This window comes from Rhamphochromis longiceps, linkage group LG7, assembly GCF_057381845.1.
Source record: "Rhamphochromis longiceps isolate RC_006_pf linkage group LG7, R_longiceps_female_GT1.1, whole genome shotgun sequence".
NCBI lineage: Eukaryota > Metazoa > Chordata > Actinopteri > Cichliformes > Cichlidae > Rhamphochromis > Rhamphochromis longiceps.
In genome coordinates this window covers 25,239,904-25,258,999 of record NC_140563.1, presented here as the reverse complement: position 1 = coordinate 25,258,999, position 19,096 = coordinate 25,239,904, and the positions used below count along the sequence as shown (strand labels likewise).

At 37.0% G+C, this 19,096-nt stretch overlaps 2 protein-coding genes across 3 annotated transcripts; both read left to right on the top strand.

Moving 5' to 3' along the window:
- Positions 1 to 1,216: 1,216 nt before the first annotated feature.
- Positions 1,217 to 7,955, top strand: LOC146665376 (high choriolytic enzyme 1-like). The gene is made up of 8 exons (XM_085412993.1): positions 1,217 to 1,301; positions 3,175 to 3,220; positions 3,746 to 3,898; positions 5,407 to 5,524; positions 6,066 to 6,244; positions 6,603 to 6,684; positions 7,039 to 7,168; positions 7,720 to 7,955. The coding sequence occupies exons 1-7, from the start codon at positions 1,227 to 1,229 to the stop codon at positions 7,163 to 7,165; spliced, it is 780 nt and encodes a 259-aa protein (XP_085269119.1). The 5' UTR covers positions 1,217 to 1,226; the 3' UTR covers positions 7,166 to 7,168; positions 7,720 to 7,955.
- Positions 7,956 to 10,754: 2,799 nt separating this feature from the next.
- Positions 10,755 to 14,240, top strand: LOC146665375 (high choriolytic enzyme 1-like). Of its 2 annotated transcripts, none has more exons than XM_085412996.1 (9): positions 10,755 to 10,800; positions 10,911 to 10,992; positions 11,572 to 11,617; positions 11,806 to 11,958; positions 12,105 to 12,222; positions 12,831 to 13,009; positions 13,487 to 13,568; positions 13,889 to 14,025; positions 14,125 to 14,240. In XM_085412996.1, the coding sequence occupies exons 2-8, from the start codon at positions 10,924 to 10,926 to the stop codon at positions 14,013 to 14,015; spliced, it is 774 nt and encodes a 257-aa protein (XP_085269122.1). In that variant the 5' UTR covers positions 10,755 to 10,800; positions 10,911 to 10,923; the 3' UTR covers positions 14,016 to 14,025; positions 14,125 to 14,240. The 2 variants fall into 2 exon arrangements, with proteins under 2 accessions (XP_085269122.1, XP_085269121.1); XM_085412995.1 differs by having other exon boundaries at positions 14,121 to 14,240.
- Positions 14,241 to 19,096: the final 4,856 nt, after the last annotated feature.

Genomic DNA, 19,096 nt, shown 5'->3' with positions numbered 1-19,096 from the left:
GAACTAATCTTGAAATCTGCAGTTGTTTACAATTTGCTCTAAGGGACCTGGTCAACCTGTGTGATTCTGTAATGCTCCTTTTTAGATCTTCACTCAGTTCCTTGGATTTTCCCTCTGTTCCAAGTATTGGTCAGTCCACTGAGTGCTGTCAAACAAATCAATTTTATCCTGAGAAACTACCAGATGCAGTCAGTCATAACATTCAGCACTACTTATCAAAAGAGAAAGTCAGAAAGCCAGATAGTGAAACAGAGTCTGCCTTTCAAGTCAAGCTCAAAAATATGTAAAAGCTTTAAAAACTGCTTACTGCACACATATATATATATATATATACTGCTTAGTTACACACACACACACACACACACACACACACACACACACACACACACACACACACACACACACACACACACGTGTATATATATAAAAATGTATAATTGTAATCCAGGCCCTATCTTTCAATGGCTGTTGAATATCCCAACCAGTTTCCCTAGAGAGGACAGATTTACTGTTTTAAGATTAAAAGAGTGAAACACCACAGGACACTGCAGGCAATTTGTCCTCATGGCATCTGTTGAAAGAGGTCAAGAAGAGCATGTAAGGTCACACGAAATGTAAAACCTTGACAAAATGTCCATTTGTAATCTGTGCAAAATACTTGATGCTGTAATGTCCATCTATCAGAAAATCACCCAGAGGTAGAACTTAAGATACATTTACATTTAAGCCACATGCTGAATTAACACAGAGGATGTCACTCTCCTGTATTCATTTTGTCTGTTATGTATTCAAAACAATTTGTTGAAAAAGGTGCAAATTTGCCCGATTTGGCTTTGAATTGTCTCCAAGACATAATCTGTCAGGCAGGCCAAGCTCCAACTGTAGTAAAGTTTTCATCCAAATCTGCCCATAATTTCTTTATGTATGTATGACATACATAAACAATCATGCCTGCTCTCATAAACAAACAGACAAACCAAACCACTTACAGCTGATAAAATATTCAAACTCCCCAAAAACATTGATCAGGTGTTCTGGGGCAGCATTCTCACACAGCATTATGGGTATAGTTTTGATGCTGGTGGGAAAGGACAGGATGTTTTCAAGGCAACTTCCTCCTTATCTCCAAGTAAAGCAATGTCAATGAGTTTTTTTGCGAGTCAGCAGATATACTGAAGGGTATAAACAGGAGCTGCAGCAGGATCCAGGTGTTAACACTGTGTGACATGGCTTTCATGAAATGCACACTCAGTTTATTGATTCTCCTCGGAGCCTCTGTCCTCTGCTGGGCTGATGAGAAGGTGAGGATATCCTAAATATCGAACTTACAAATCCCACTTAATGCTACATTTACTCCATTTCATTAAGAGAATATTGCTCTCTTAATTCACTACATTTATCTGACAGCTTTGTTTAAATTCCAGATTCAAATTTTTCCAAGACATGATTGTGTTAGGTTAAATTATGCAACATTACACTGTGCATACAAGAGAAGAAAAGAATTGATCCAATGGTACCTTAAGAGGCGAATGTGATATCACTTGAAACCTCTGGTGATAACGAACCATTCATTTTTTTGCGCTTTGACTCATGTGATGAGTCACGTGATTAATAGTGGGTCAATGAGAATAACCCCAACTAGGGTTTAATTATCCGGGAATCTCCATCGATTGGTTGTAGAACTGAAGAAGCTTCTCAGATGAGAGATGAAACATCTTCAAGAAACGTAAAAAAGTCCAGTCACTTTTGTTTCCAAGCTCTTAAGACCTTCTTAAGTCTCGGAGCCAGAAGAGATGGTGGATTGTCAGGCCTTCTAGATTGCTGGTTTTCAAGCTGCAGTCATAGACTATACAGACACAAATACCTGCTAATTGATACTAAATAACAGACCTACAAAATACTCAAAAGTCACTCACCAAAGCAGGAAAACCTCATGTTGGGTAGCCGTGACCAGTGTTGGTCAAGTTACTTGAAAAAAGTAATCAGTAACTAATTACTGATTACTTCCCCAAAAAAGTAATCCCGTTACCTTACTGATTACTTATTTGCAAAATTAATTAATTACTTAGTTACTTAGTTACTTTTTAAAAACACGATTTACAACCTGAATAGGTGATAAAGTGATAGATCTTTCAGCCCAATTCTACTTTTTCTGCATAATCCATCATACAAAATGTAATCAAATGGAAAGGTCCCTTTTTAAAACTTGTTTTATTAGTTCTAATCTTTTAACTTTATGCATCAAGCAAAATTTTAATTATATGCAACATTCTCTGACTGGAAGAAATTTGTTTAATATTTAAACCTATTTTCTGCACATTCCAGCACATAAAATAAAATATTTTTTGTGTTTACACTCAGTCTTTCAAATAGATGCAAGTAAAACAGCAGAAAATAAATTAAGTCAAAGACTCAGCGGTCCTGTTGCTCTATTTTCATCTGTAAAGCAGGAGTAGGGTAGGCGGAGGTTTACCCTGGTGCAGGTGTGCCGCGGTCAGTGGAAGAATCCGCGAGTTTCTCTGTGAGTTTCCCATTACCTCTTAGCGCACTCGGTGCTTGTTTGGAAGTTTAGGGGTTTTTTTCGCTGTAAAAAGAAGTTTTCTTCTCACGCACAACGGACACTAATGTTTTTGTCACTTTTTATGGAATCAAACTCAAAGTAAGGTCAGTACTTCCACGCTTTAAACGCTGCAGGCTCATACTCTCTCCCGCACTCGATATATTATCCATTGTTGATCTGCACACAGCGGTTGCCACAAACGTCGCACTCGTTTACGTCACCATCATGAGACATTCTGCAAGAAAAATCACGGTTTTAGTAACGCAGTAACGCAGCGTTCCTACGGGAAAGTAACGGTAATCTAATTACCGTTTTTGCAATAGTAATCCCTTACTTTACTCGTTACTTGATAAAAGTAATCGGATTACAGTTACTGCCCATCTCTGGCCGTGACTGAGTGAATGATCCAAGAAAAATACTGACAAGCAATGAATGCAATGAATTTGCTGAACTGACATCTGCCAAGAATCATTCCTCAGATAACCACATTCACACATGAGTTTGTAAAACATGTAAAGACTTTATTTCATCTTTCTGGAAACAAATTTCAATTGAAAACCGAAGATTTTCCATGTAAATCCTCACTAATGAATGTTGCCATCTGATTGAGCTAGGATCTGTCTGTCGCTGAGCTCCTGTGGAGGGCCAACAAGGATGTAGGTAAGATATTTATACTTCATTTACATATTACTTATACATATACATATTACTTCCGGCCTTTATGGTTCCAGATTTATTTTTGCTCCACTCTTCGTTCTGAGATTGAACATTGCTTGTGTGAATCCTGTATTTCTATTGTGAAATATCTCAGGAAAATATTACAGATTTGTTGTTAAAATCCAGACTCAAGGTTCTTCCAGATTTTTTGAGATTAATGATATATCAATAATAATATTTTATGAAACCACTGAGCTTAAGATGACAAAACTGCTGACCTTCAATGTTACGTAAATTTGGAGCATACATTTTGTAAAAGAAATAAGATCCTGTTGTAGTCCATTCACTGAGATTAAAATGAAGCAAAATTATCATTAGATACATTGATTATTTTCCATATGGCGGTGCAGTGGTTAGTACTGTCGCCTCAGAGCAAGAAGGTATTTTGCTCATTTGCACAACAGTACTTTGATATACTTTACCATACACTGATATATCATCAAATCACTCAATGCTCTCATTTCACAGTGCACACAGCAGAGGAGCCCTTTATCATTGATGACATTGCTTATGAAAATGAGAATCAAAGGAATGCTGATCCTTGCACCTCCTCTGGCTGCATGTGGGGAAAATCCAGCGATGGAAACGTCTATGTCCCCTACGTCATCGCCTCTCATTACTGTAAGTAACTCAAGAATTATTAAGGCAGTTTTAAAATTGGAATAAAGCAGCTGATCAAATGAACTAATGGACTGTAAAATCAAAGTGAAACAAGCTCATAAAACAAAAAAAATCCCAAAACAGCACAGAAAACAAATCTGAATGAAATGAAGTGAATAGCTTAATAAATCAACTGTGATTTTTCTGTGTCCGGTCTTGTTTCACAAGTTAAACTTTGTGTTGTAGTTATACTCCGTTGGAGAATGAAAAAGGAATAAACCTGCGATTTGTACATCTTTATTTAATGCTTTGCCACAATTTTTGGCTTAACACTTAAAAAAAACAGCAACAACTACTTTAAATTCTACATAAAAACTAAAGACTTTATTTTGCAATAACTACAAACTGACAATGGAGCTCAAAGTTTAAACGACAAAAATGCTAAAAAACATTTGATTTTGATGAATCCTTATTGCATTTTCCATGTTACAGTTTTTTACAGACGCTAGGACACATTTCTCAATACTTAGGTCACTTTTGCAAAACACTTCACACAATCCTCCTAACTGACCATCAGCTTGGCAAAGCAGTTCATTTCACATTCAAAATGCACTACAACTACCAAAACACTTCATTCAGGTCTCAAATAAACTCATTCTTCCAGAACACTAGCAAAGGTTGACAGCCGACAAACACACTTTGTCACCCACAAAACAATGACCTAAAAAACACTAACAACATGTAGCATTACACAGTGTTTTCTTGTGTAAAACAAGGACACATCTCTGTTTATAATTTCAATATATGTTACTGGAATGAATCAGACATCATGCAGAATTCGTTAATATTTGTTTCTGTATTTTTATTTTTTTGCACTAAGTAATCCCAAAATATAAGAATTTGTATACACACCATCCACTGATACACATACAATAGTAATGCTAATCTACTCCATTTCTGGCTGGGTCCATGTTTACATCACAAAAAAACCTATTCAGCAGTTGTCTCCTTTTGTAATGAAATTGAAGGAGTAACATCTGTGTAGATGTTCATCTACAATGAGAATCAGCTGTGGCTGGTTAAACTGCATTTTTAGATTTAAAATATGTTTCAATAAAATATTGCTGTTGGATTTTGCTGTCTTATTCAGTTTGCATTGTGTTATTGTTTTGGCCATAAGTTTAACAGTTTTGAAAACAGTATGTAAGCACATGCAAAATGTCCTGTCCGTACAAAGATTTTTGGCAGTTGTTGTGTCTGAGTGAGAAGATAATTCATGAAATTTGAGAGATGTAGTCATTGAATGCATTTTGTGCCAAAACAATGATAACTGGTCCTCAGTTTAGCCCACATAGACTTCTGTTGTGCTCACTGTGTGAGGAGTTTTGCAAACGTGACCTAAGTATTGAGAAATGTGTCCTAGCGTCTGTAAAAAACTGTAATCAGTGTAGATTTCAAAGTATTTCTGTAATTACAGATACTGAGCAGATGACAGTAGGTGGAAATGTATTCTTCCCTCTGCTTCTCAGCTTCTCGTGAGCGCTCCATCATTGAGCGAGGTTTGCTGTCATTCCAAGACGTCTCCTGCATTCGCTTCGTCCCAAGAACCAACCAGAGAGACTACCTGAACATCCAGTCCATCAATGGGTGATAATCTGTGTTCTTGCTGTTCTCTCTGTGTGTGTGTGTGTGTGTGTGTGTGTGTGTGTGTGTGTGTGTGTGTGTGTGTGTGTGTGTGTGTGTGTGTGTGTGTGTGTGTGTGTGTGTGTGTGTGTGGAAACTGTGCAGTCCTTGGAGGTTCTTAAACTGTTTATGCATTTTTAAAATCACACTGTGATGGCCCACACTCTGTGCTTCCTAGTCATTTGTTTTATTCTACAGAGTTAAATATCAGAGTTAATTTCAGTTTCCAATTTCAGCAAGAATTTAAAATCTTCTTTGGTATGACTTTTAATCACAATTAGAGTCATAGTTACATTAATTAATAAATAATAATTTACTTGACAGACATAGCCATTATATTTTATCATTTTAAATGACTGTGATAGTCTTTTATTAGTTAAAAGAAAACATTTTGTTTGTAGAACCTTATTATAGTTTCGTTTAGATAATTTGCTTTGCTTTGTAAGGGATGATAACAATACATTTTTCTTTTTTTCCTTTCTTTTTTCTTATTGTGTGAATGCAGGTGTTACTCCTATGTCGGTCGCCTTGGTTATGGCCAGGCAGTGTCTCTGGACCGTCAGGGTTGTCTCTACCATAACACCGTCCAGCACGAGCTGCTCCACGCCCTCGGTTTCAACCATGAGCAGTGTCGCTCTGACAGGGACCAGCACATCCGAATCTTGTGGGAGAACATCGCATCCGGTCTGATTTCTGTTTTTGGTGGCACTCTCTGGTCTCTTTGGGCTGTTGGTGTGTTTCGGGTTACAGTTTAGCTTTAAAATGATCTTCCATAATGAACAGCAACACAGCAGGACAGGATGCACTCAACTAGGGATCGAAGTGATTTTACAAAATTCGATAAGAAATAACTTAAATGTCATACTTTAAATTATAAAGTGAGGTAAGTGACAATAAAGTCATTAAATATATTATAAACTCAAATGTGTAAAATTATAAAACTAACCTTTTAACTATAGAGCAAACAGAGTTTGAGGCTCTAAATGCAAACATTAACTCTCATCAGCCTTTTCTGATGCATATGACACTTTCTCTCTCTCAGGTTGGGCGTATGCCTTTGACAAGATCAACACATTGAACCAGAACACCCCCTATGACTACAACTCAGTCATGCAGTACCACAGGTCTGGATCACTTTCATCAGACATCTGTTCATTCAGTTTTAAGTTTTAGTTCAGGTTTTTTTTTTTATTATTATTATTGTTTTTTGATAACTTTCTTTTTTGCTGTTTATGCAAAATTAATCAAGGGTTTTTCTGCACGCTGAAAAAAATGTAAGCACCTCTTACCAGCACGTAGTGATTCTGAATATAGAAAATATGAAGACATCATCCTCTTAATGAGAGCCAACTGACAAACTTTTACTTGCTCTTTTCTTTTTGTTTTTCCAATGAGAGCCACAGAGACCATTTCAATTATAAAGCAATAGTTTCTCATTTTTTCTTGAATACAAACAAACCCGCTGTACATTATTCCAGGTATGCCTTCTCTGGCAACAACAAGCCCACCATGGAGCCCATTCCCAATCCCAATGTTGAATTTGGCACAGGAACTCAGATGAGCCAGAATGACATCACCAGACTGAACAGGCTGTACAAGTGTTAAACAGTAAGAAATGCAACATGAGTTTTGAATGTGCAACATGTTATAATTTAATTTAAGTAAATGAATAACTGAGATTTTCATTGTAATACAATGCTAAGGCAATGATTTGGTTACATTTATGCACAAATCTTGATGAAAGATCTGGGTTTCTGTATAAATCTGTACTTTGAGGTAGAGGAGCTTCATCACTATGGTTACAGTAATATAAACTGCATTTAGGTGATGAATAAAAATAATGGGGGGAAAAAGTTGCAACAGCCATTTATATTTCAACTACCGACTTTTTAACTCTTTAACTATGCTACCTGACTAGCACCAGAAGGCAGTGTGCTTTGAATATGAAGGAAGGAAACCATCGTAAGCTTTTTATCACTGTTGCAAGATGGTGACATTTAAATAACTTGCAATTTATTCACACACATTCACATTATAAAGCATCACAAAGGTGTCATAAAAAGGTGTTTTTTAGCAGCTAATGCTGCTAAATATAACTTGTGTGTTGGGCAACACATATTAAACCTTAGTTTCACACTTTCTTTCTTTTGTTTTCACAGGTGCTAATAGCAGTCCTGGAAATGTGGTGCCGTTCAGACATCAGAGCAGTTGTTTCCAAGACTGTTTTGTCACTCTTTCGTACAATTTAACACATTGAATTAAAAATAAATCTTCATTGACCCGTTCACAGAATCTTTACTTTTTATGTACTATGCCAGCGGTTCATGAACTAAGAATTTCTTTCTGAAATCTGCTGATAAAAAATAAAGTTGTTAAATGGCAGAAGTTGTATAAATGACATTAAATGACAACTTACAGTGTAAAGAGCGTCCTGCAGTGAATTTTCAAACATGAGCTGGGTGAAATGGAAGAGAGCTTTTGAGCAAATTTACATAAATCATCATCCTCTCCCAGAAGCAGTTAACTTTTTTTGACCCAACAAGCACAAAATATACAATCATCTGAAGAAACTTTAAAAAAAAAGAAAAAATTAATCTTGTAGAAGCAAGTTTGACTTTTTAAACCCCAAATCTGCTTATTGAATTGATTTAAGGGCTACTTGCACGGCAAACATGCAAACTCAACACAGAGCAGCCACAGGTGAGATATGAACCCAGAACCTTCTTGCTGTGAGGCAACAGTGACACTGTCTTTGCTTTAATAAACTCCTGGGTTGTTTTGCCTGTATGTTTTGGGTCATTGTCCATCTCTGTTATGAAACACGGCACAATTATTTAACTTCATTCAGCTCAGTTTGAGCAGATAATAGGTCTCTGAATACCTCAGAATTCCTTCAGCTGCTTCTGTCTTGTGTCACATCATCAATAATAACAAGCATCCCAGTGCCACTGGCAGCTGTGGACGCTCAAGCCATCACAGTGCCGTGTTTTACAGATGATGTGGTTTGCTTTGGATCATGAGCTGTTCTGCACCTTCTCCATACTCTTGCTGTCATTCTGGTAGAGGTTGATCTTGCTTTCATCTCTACAAAGAATGTTTTTCCATTCTTTGATTTTCACCAAAGTCCAATCTAGTCCAATCTCCACTTACACAATACTCTTCTTTTGCAATCATCCACCACTGCCATCTTCTGTGTAGGTCCAGGGTTTCGTTTGTGTGTTGCTGGGTTCTCCAATGCTTTCTTTCTTTCTTGTGATGTACCAAACTGTACATTTTGCCACTCCTGATATTGTAGCAATTTCTCTGATGTTTTTTTTCTGTTTTCACAGCTTAAGGATGGCTTGTTTCACTTGCATTTAGAGATCAATTAACTGCATGTTGTCTTCACAGCACAATCACTCAGATGCAAGCACCACACCTCAGGCCAACTCCAAGCCTTTTATCTACTTAACTGATAATCACACAATGAAGGAATTACCAACACCTGCCCATGAAATAGCCTTTGAGTTAATAGTCCAATTACTTTAGGTTTCTTTAAAAAGCGGGTGGCACATTCATCCAATTTGAATGTGCCACCCTCAAATGAAAGCTGATAGTCTACACATTATGCCCATGTCCACTATGTAACTATAATTGGAATATGTTTAAGTAAATGGGTTAAAAAAACAACTTGTGTCAGTATTCAAATATATACATGGACCTAACTATATATTTCATTTTTACATTTCCCCTTAAAATATCACTGATGAGTTCTGTCACCGATGAGTGTTTTTGTACCCTCCCTGGGAAATCAAGCAGCTGAAACTCTAGGTAGCACACACATTTTGTGACACACTGAACAAAAACTGTTTGCTTGCAGATATTTGTTGAGCTGTTAGACACATGTTAAAATTAGCTGCCACTTAAAGCATGTAATTTGTGGAAATGTCTGTAACATCTGGAAACGCCATTCCAGATGGTTCACTATGGAGAGAAGTTTGTCTCAAGAGGTTGAAAAATGTATATTAAAGACTTCACAAATTTTGACTACTCACAAATGTGTTCCAGTCTATACACAAATACCGCTCCAAAAATGTATAAAGAAAAATGCTTTTAAAAAATGGGTGAAAAGTTTTTATAACAATTACAATTTTTTTCCATTACAAATCTGCTTCATTTGTTAAATTTTAGACACCTTTTCCACTCCAGGAAAAATAAATTAAAGATGAAACTGACATCTCGGGTCATATAAATGTCTTGTACATTTTAAAAATTCAGAATTATTTTTTAAGTTGTTGTCTGTACTCGCAGGTTCCAGAAGAAATTTATAAAAAAGAAAGAAAAAAAAAGAAAAAAAGGTGTTTTTCTCTAAAAACCATCCAGTTTAAATGAAAATGGTGCATCACAATCTATTACTTATGTTGCTATTGCAGTCTTGCAGTAACCTTGATTTTATAATACAGACTATGCAAGTTTTGGTGAAATGATCTGTTGCATTTCCAGGTATTTTGTTTATTTTATTTTATTTGAGCACTGTGAGGGGCATGTAAAGTCGCAGATTTGGGCATCCTCCTGAAGATTTTCAGAAACAATTTGTTCACACTCTCTTTGAGAAAGTGTCTGGAGTACAATGCAAAGAAATTCTCAGAGATTCTGTATCATGCTGCTTTAGGTTTTCTATCACCCCAATAAAGCTGCTGTGGTTTGTCTCATGCATTTGGGTTCTCTCGCCAGCAAATCATGACATTACTCTTCTTTCCTCTTTTGAGTTTGCATGGATACAGATGTGAGAGTCAGAATGTAAAGTGATGATGATGATGATGATGAATTTGTCTGATATCAGAATAATTTTCCAACTTGTGTTTGGGGACGTTGGCTACCTAAGTGTGCATCCCTGGACTTTCATAGTTCCGATGTGCAAGATTTCTGCTCATGTTCAAAATTTTGTGGCTATTCCCAATAAATCCCACATATCTACAATGATTTCATTTCAGCTGTGTTGACTGAAAAGAAGAAAGGCGACACAAGACTGGTTAAGAAACAACCTTTGTACAAGTTTACGATGAACTGCTCTTATCAAGGGATCGTGGGGATATGCAACATGGCATCAAGGTGACATGTATTTATCTTGGGCTTTTCACTCCCCTCTTCTCCTCCAAAATGTCCATAAAAGGCCTTTTTTGTTCCGGTGCAGTTGGCTTTATAAAGTGATGTTCAACCACATTGCATTATGATGCGTTTCTGTCACTTCAGGGATCGCTGTAAGTATCACCAATAAATTCTCCTTTGTTCTGCTTTAAGAATCCTCGTCTAAGCTGAATTTTGAAGAACTGGAATAACTGGGTAAATATGTTTTGTATCATTATTGCAGATATTTTGTTGACATGGTTGGGGTTAGGTGTGTTCTAGGCCTTGTGGCCCTTTTGGCAATCTCTGTCTGGGCTGAAAGTGAGGTAAGGAATTCTCCTTTTCTAGCACATCTTGACTGATTTGGTGGAATAAATGTGGAACAAATGTCATTTTTCTCTCTTTCTCTCTCCCTTTTGTCTGTCAATAACTCCTGGAAAATTCTGGAATCTGTAAGTTTACCATTGTTCTTTAGTTTTCTACTTTCAGACAATATTGCAGATTCCCACTTGATGTGCTTCTCCTCTGAAGTGCTTTCCTGACTTTGTTTTGCACAAAAAGCTAATTTTGGAACATGTTTGCTATATTTTTAAGACTGGTGATGCAATATATTAGAGTCACATGTATCACAATACAATGTATCACAACTGACAACTGTGGTTTTCAGTCACTTCCATTAAGAGCTCATTAAGATCACATCGTTTGGCCAGTATGAAAAGGAGGAATAATTGCTTGCATCTGACAAATTTACTGACAGTGAATCCATCCTTTAATTGTAAAATATTCTTTTTAAAAATAAAGTATAAAAACGTTTATCAAATAATTATTTACTTCTATGATCCTTGCTGGTAGATCATCAGTATGCCAACAGCACTTCTTCATTCCTTTTTGTGCAGGATGCTAAGGTTCTGTCAACTTCAGAGCGAATTGAGAGAGCCAACAGAGATATTGGTGAGAATTTTTAAAGCCATAAAAAAGTTTAACCCTCTTTTCTCCTCCCTGGCCTTTTCTCAGAATCTCAGTGTCTTTTGTGGTACTCGGATCCTTTGGACTATCACAAATATTTTAGATCTCAGTAAAAAGGGAGAATGATGTAAGAGTGAATCAGACAATTGAACTGATCAATGTGTTTGCTGCAGTCCGTTCTCCTGATGAACCCTACATAGTGGATGATATTGCATACGGCTCGGAGGCGGAGAGAAACGCTGACCCCTGCACCGCTTCTGGCTGCATGTGGCCCAAGTCCGCTGATGGACATGTCTACGTGCCCTACACCCTTTCCAGCGTGTACAGTAAGGAGTAAACTCATCTATGAATGCTATTCTCTGCACTTATCACCAGGAACATGGTGTGTTGCACTGCAGACATTTTTCCTGCAAAATATCACAGGATCCTGTTGGTCTAGTGGTGGATTAAAATGTGTTTTCCATTTTTCCAGCCTCTCGTGAGGTGGCAGTCATCGAGCGTGCTCTGCAGTCCTTCGGTTCTTTTTCTTGTATCCGTTTAATCAGACGCACAAACGAGAGAGACTACTTGAATATCCAGAGTCTTAATGGGTAAACATGAGCAAAGCACGTTCTTTCTTTGCCCAATCTGTCCAAGAAAACCTGTATTTAATTTTAATATGTTCACTAACGTCACTATTTTTTGTTCGTTTAAGGATTAGTTAAGGATTTCAGACTGTAGGTGTATAAACACTAAATGTAACTACTAAATCATGCAGCGGAGACTTTTGTTCGATTAATCCAGGCCAAAGTTTTTCACTTTCTCAACCAATCAGAACGAGTAAAAAAGAAAATATTCATAATGGCAAAGTTTACTGCAGTCCCCCAAAATTCCATTTCCATCCATACAAAATGTTTCCTATTGTTTAAAAATGGCTGTGCAACCACACTTTTCTGTGTATGAATTAATGAAGCACCACATTTCTGGAGTTGGTAGAACTCCAGAAATGGTAGTTGCACTGGATGGTGAAAAAACAAAGCAAAGAAATCTCACATAGAACAGGTTTTAGCAACATATTTAATACTTGCAGGATTGGTTAACTATTCCCTGTTGTGTTAACATGAAACATATTTCAAAAAAGTTTGTGCAGTTACAGATTTGAAAAAAAAGAAGACATTTTTGCAGCTTTTGTAACAAGATTTATTTTGTACCTTTGTAGGTGCTACTCCTACATCGGCCGTCTTTACTATGCGCAGGAACTGTCCCTGCAGCAATCAGGCTGTGTTTACTACGACACTGTCCAGCACGAGGTGCTCCACGCTCTGGGTTTCAATCACGAGCAGACACGTTCTGACCGCGACGAACACATCCGCGTTTTGTGGGAGAACATCACTCCGGGTTTGTCTGTTTTCACTTTTCACTATCCATGACAGCAATATAAATAGAATACAGAAAGAAAATAATTACTGGCACAAAATATAGGATTACTTGGGCATTTTGAAAAATGTGCTGATTGGCTTTTTGTTTAACCAAAGGTTGAATCCAAAGACAGCTACAGCTGTCACAGCTATTCTGTACTTCAGGCTTTGCTTAGCTTTGCACAAACAATGTCGACGGACAAGAAGCAAATTCATAATACCAATATGTCTGTCGATCATCATTATAACCCATTATAACCCACTTATTTCACGTGAGCAAAAACCAGTATTGGAATCGACGAGCACACAAACCTTCATAGTGCGTTATAAGAAAGCAAAATGCAATACATCATAAAATGCCGAACTATCTGAACACTCATAGAAATGTAGAGTGGACTAAAGCCACAGAAACAAGAAAAAGAATGAATAATGGAGCTCATGGTATTTCTGTCTCTAGGAATGGAGCACAACTTTGACAAAATCAACACTTTGAACCAGGGAACCCCCTATGACTATGGCTCTGTTATGCATTACCACAAGTAGGTATCAATACCAGCAGCTCCGTGTTACAGCTGTGGCTGCCGTCATCATGTTGGAAATTATGAAAGATGTTCAAACAGGTGTTAAAGTGCAATGAAAACTGAGTGAATGTGAATCAGAATTTTTCGTATTGTTCTCTCTTGTTTTTTTCTTCGAAATTGTGTATTTCTTAAATATTTTTGTACTCTCTATTTGATATTTTGTGGTTTATTCTGGCTTGGTAAAATTTCATAGTCAATTTGGCAAATACTTATTGTACAGTAGGCGTAATAGCTTTCAGTAACTTCCCTTGGGAAAAAAACACACCCTGTGTTTTCAGGTACGCCTTCTCCAAGAACAACCAGCCCACTTTGGTGGCTATCCCTAATTCCAATGTGGAGTTTGGATATGCCACTGAGATGAGTCAGATGGACATCCTCAGGCTCAACAGGCTGTATGGATGCTGAACAATCTCAGGTTATTATCCTAAGTTCATCGTATACTATTCCCCACACTGCATTGTTGAAAATGGAGTGAATTTCTCATAATAAATCTTAATGTTTTTCTATCAGACAGATGAGCAGCATGATGCAAACAATCCAACTCTTCTTTGAAAAATATCATCATCATCATTGAACAGTCACTTGATCAACAAAATAAACATTTTAAAATAATTCAATAAACCTCCAATAAAGCACCTCTGTGTGTGTGTTTTATCTTTAAGAGTGATTGTTTAAATCATGACATTTTATTTTGTCATTGCGTTCTTTGTGACTCTAGTTACTTTCCTTCCTTTGTGACCGTCTAGCCCGTTCATATTTGTTTCACTTGTTTCATTGGTTTTTACTGGTCTGATCAGTCTGTGTGGATATGGCCTCACTTCTCCCCTTTTCAGCTGTCACTTAGATTAGATTAGATTAGATTAGATAGAACTTTATTAATCCCTCGGGTGGGTTCCTCTGGGAAATTCGATTTCCAAAAAAGCACAGCACCGACAGAAGTTACAGAGTTACAGAATAGTATATATATACACACACACACACACACACACACACACACACACACACACACACACACACACACACACACACACACACACACACACACATATATATAAATACAGAGACAATATAAATAAAATATATGAAGGGGATAAATAGAATAAATAGGAATAAAAAATAAAAATACAAGTGAATTTTGCACATTTCAAGTATTGAGGTCTATTGCACTGTTGACTATTTACAAAAGTATTGCACACAAGGTATTGCACAGTGAGGTGAAGAGGCACTACAGCTTAGTTGTTGCCCCCTCCTTTGTCCTCCTGTTTCCCCTCCCTCTCCCCTCCAGAGAGGAGTTAAACAGTCTGATGGCGTGTGGGACAAAGGAGTTTTTAAGTCTGTTAGTTCTTGTCTTGGGGAGAAGCAACCTGTCACTGAACAGACTCTTCTGGTTGTTAATGGCTGTGTGCAGAGGATGCCCAGCATTGTTCATAATGTCCAGCAGTTTCTTTAATGTCCTTTTCTCTGCCACTGTCACCAGAGTGTCCAGCTTCATGCCGACCACAGAGCCAGCCTTCCTGATCAGTTTCTCCAGCCTGGATGAGTCCTTCTTTGCTGTGCTGCTCCCCCAGCACACCACAGCATAGAAAAGTACTCCAGCAACCACCGACTGGTAAAACATCCTCAGGAGCTTCCTGCAGATGTTAAAAGACCTCAGCCTCCTGAGGAAGTACAGTCGGCTTTGGGCTTTTTTATACAGGTGCTCTGTGTTGCATGACCAGTCCAGTTTATTGTCCACCCACAGCCCGAGGTACTTGTACTTGTTGCACTTCATGTCACTGTTGGCTCTGTCATGACTTTTGTATCTTGCCTGGATTCCGGTTCTTTTTTTTTTTCTAGTACTTTAGACCATTTGTATCTCTGTTATTTTTATAAACCATTAAAGGTTCAGCTTTTTTTCTTTAGACCATTTTCTGCATATAGGTTTTCTCTCCTGTGAAACTTCACGTTTCCTGATCAGTATAACATAATGGCACTAAAAACTATCAAAATAAAACTATGAAAGGTACAAAAAAAAAAACCAGAAAAATGAAATGAAATGTTTTCCGACACAGACAAATATAGTAAAATCTATATCTGACAATAACACCTTTTCCCCCTTTGACTTAAAGAAACATTAAGCAGCATTTAAGCTGCCTGGTCTGTTAGCAAATAATTCATCTGAATGACAAACAGGACATAAATGAATATTACAGGGATAACAGGTAAATGCAAAAAGCAGCCACTGGTTAATTTGACCATTCATAGGTAAACTGGTTTATGGACAATTTTACTTTTTAAATGGTGGCACTAACCTCAGAGAAAGCTAAACCCATCTGCTGCTTCCTTTGGGAACAAGCACGTTGGTTCAAGGTAAAGCAATCTTATCGCTTGTTGCAGGTGTGTTTATACCTCATATCATTCACAGGAACTGTTTACGGAGCTGCAGAGAATCACTGACCTAACTTATTCAGCACATGTGGTGTAAGTGTGAGCTGATAGCGTTTGTTTTTTGCCTGAGATTAACTCTAGTTCTTCTCTAAAGACTTTCGTTGGTTTAAAATGACATTTGATGTTCAGTTTTAAAGTTAAACCCATAATTTTCAGTGACGGAGACATTTGGGACAATTTTGAAATAAAACTGGCTTTTTCTATGCCTTAACAAGGCAGCTTAGGATTTACAGCGAGGTGGCAGAACGGTGTGGGACAAAGGACAGCACTAAAACTGCATTTCAAAGACATTTCAAAACCTGGAAAATACTGATTTAAGACGAGTGTGGCGTTTTGTTTGTTCATTTGTTGTTGTTTTTTTGTTTTTTAGAAAAACACAAAGCTTTACATCCTAACCGATTGTCCATTATAATATTTTACCTTGAAGTTGTTGATGTTTCTTTGTGAACAATATGTCACTAAGAATAATTCAAATAGCTTTTTAATCTGAATATTTGTAACTGTAATATTTGTTTTATATGTCTGAAACAAATAAAGATACAATACAATACAATACAATACAATACAATACAAACGCTCAATAAAAAATAAATTAAAAAAATATGTATAATAAGCCAGTGCTGAAAAATCCTTCAGTGGAAAAATTATGCATGACTCTATCTGCAGTTCATGAACAGAGATGCACAAGTTTCTCAGTAGCAGCAGCTGCCAATCAAAGCTGGCATCATGACATTGCACCCTAATTGTATAGCAAGTAAGAAATTAAAATCAAATCTATCTAAAAGGTGACTCCTTAAACCCAAAATAATGACAAAAAGCATCTTTGGGATATTAGTGGACACAAAAATAACCCCAATTACTTTAGAACAAGGGTCTGAATAATGTCCCATAACATTTTCAGGGTTACCCTCAACTTCAACCCAGTGTGCACACTGGGTTGAAGTTGAGGGTAACCCTGAAAAAACTTGGACCTAGGTAGTGTATGCTTTGAGGACACACACATGTGTGTGTCCTCAAAGCATACACTACCTAGGTCCAAGTCTCAATGACTATAGTCGACTTTGGTTATTGTTTCAATAATGACTCTCACATTCTGAGTTCTGTTAGATTCATTATTCTGTTTGGAGTTCACTCGTGTTCTGGTTTTAATTAGTCTGGCCTTCTTAGCATGTTTGCTATCAAATCTTTGTGACTGTCGTAGGTATTTCTGAGTTAGGTTTCTACCTGTCTTATTTTGATAGTCTGTCTCCTGTACATTGCATTTCCTTTTTTTGTCACTCCCCTTAAAATCTTCATCATCTTAGAACCCAAATTTGTGTCAATTTTCCAGTAAGGTATTGACACGCAGTTTGTGGGTATAGGTTAATTGATTAATCCAAATTGCCCATAGGTGTGAATGCGGGAGTGAATGTGAGTGCGAATGGTTGTCTGTCTCTGTGTGTTGGCCCTGCGACAGACTGGCGACCTGTCCAGGGTGTACCCCGCCTCTCGCCCTATGCCAGCTGGGATAGGGTCCAGTGCCCCCCCACGACCCTGAAAAGGATAAGCGGAAGCTAATGGGTGGATGGATGGGTGTATTGATTATCACATTTAATTAGAAATCACAAATTCAGTGAAACAACTCTAAAGATCATTTTATGCTTTTCTAAGGTACCTGTTTTGTATTTCCAATTGAGGTATATGTCTTCGGACTATGGGAGAAACTGGAGTTCAAAACACCTCACAGAAAGCTCAAAGACTTAAAAGCTAAAATAAATAAATAAATAAAAATCTGTCAACTTCCTTCTCTGAGGCAGCTATGCTGCTTTCTTTTATGACCCTGTTCCCCAAACAGTGGGAAAGGCCACTGAGCAGGATGTGTGGCTGAATGATTGTAAGCTGTTGCACAAAGAATTTTAAAAATTAAAAGGAAGAAGAAAAAACAATTTCTTGATACTTTGAGTGGAATCAGAAAGGGGGCGACACTTTCTAATTATGATATCATAATTTATTAGAGTTTAGAGGCGCTTGTGTGATATGTATGGCTGAAAATACACTGAAACCTATTTATACTCCAGCAGAGGGCGACACATTCTCACATTGAGGAATTTGTTAGAGTCTCAGTTTAATCTCTTTTTTGCATCTGAATATGTAAACAATGTAAACAATAAATATACTTGCTGCGAAGGCAAAAAATGTTTCTGCCATGATCTCAATGCAAAAAATACAAAGAAAAATATATTAAGTAAGATGGTCCTGTTGGCAGTTCTGCATGATATTTATTTACATGTCTCTACTGCAAAAATTGCGCATTTACCAGTGTTGCCCTTTTATTTATTTTTTTTACATTTAACCATAGTACTTACGATGTCTAATAACAGGACATCTTAACATTAGCTATAACTCTTTATCACACTCAAGTTGGAAAACTTGGATTTAAATTCTTTACTGCCGACAGCTGTAACGATAAAATAAAAATATAGATCAGTCATAGATTTCAGCCCAAATATTGAACACTGAAAAGATATAAAGTGAGTAAGACGAAATGTCTGTGTTTGAATATTATAAGCTATGCATGCAAATATCGTTATGTGAGTCTTTCACATATGTATGTATGGCAGCTGCAGCGCATTCTCAGAGGGATTCAGGGAAAGTGTGTCAGTACATCTAGATCTCCACAAAGGTACTCCTTAGGTCTATTTTTTGGTCCTCAGAGTAACTGCACCTTTATAAGGATTGAAAACCTCATATAGCGTAATATATGCAATATTAATTCCAATGTTTCCAATGTGCATTAGGTGCAGGAAATGGCCTGAATTTCACCAAATAGAAAAAACGAATTACACAAATTATTGTTTTTACTCTTAGATTTTGAGGTTTTACTTTTTTTAAGTTTTATTTATCATAATCTGATCTTGTGGTGTTAATTATTAAAGACAAAATGTGATCCAGTATATTTGTGGTTTTACACATTTACATGATAGCACCAAAGAAGCTATCACAAAACACATTCATATGTTTCTAGTGTTAAACTCAAACCTTTTAATGAAGACATGGTAACTTATTTATCAGATAAATCT

Coding starts and splice junctions, on each gene's coding strand:
- LOC146665376 (XM_085412993.1), top strand. CDS start 1,227: ATGGCTTTCATGAAATGCACACTCAGTTTATTGATTCTCCTCGGAGCC. Junction 1,302..3,174: donor TCTGCTGGGCTGATGAGAAG/GTGAGGATATCC, acceptor TGATTGAGCTAG/GATCTGTCTGTCGCTGAGCT. Junction 5,525..6,065: donor AACATCCAGTCCATCAATGG/GTGATAATCTGT, acceptor GTGTGAATGCAG/GTGTTACTCCTATGTCGGTC.
- LOC146665375 (XM_085412996.1), top strand. CDS start 10,924: ATGGTTGGGGTTAGGTGTGTTCTAGGCCTTGTGGCCCTTTTGGCAATC. Junction 10,993..11,571: donor CTGTCTGGGCTGAAAGTGAG/GTAAGGAATTCT, acceptor CAGGATGCTAAG/GTTCTGTCAACTTCAGAGCG. Junction 11,959..12,104: donor CACCCTTTCCAGCGTGTACA/GTAAGGAGTAAA, acceptor CCATTTTTCCAG/CCTCTCGTGAGGTGGCAGTC.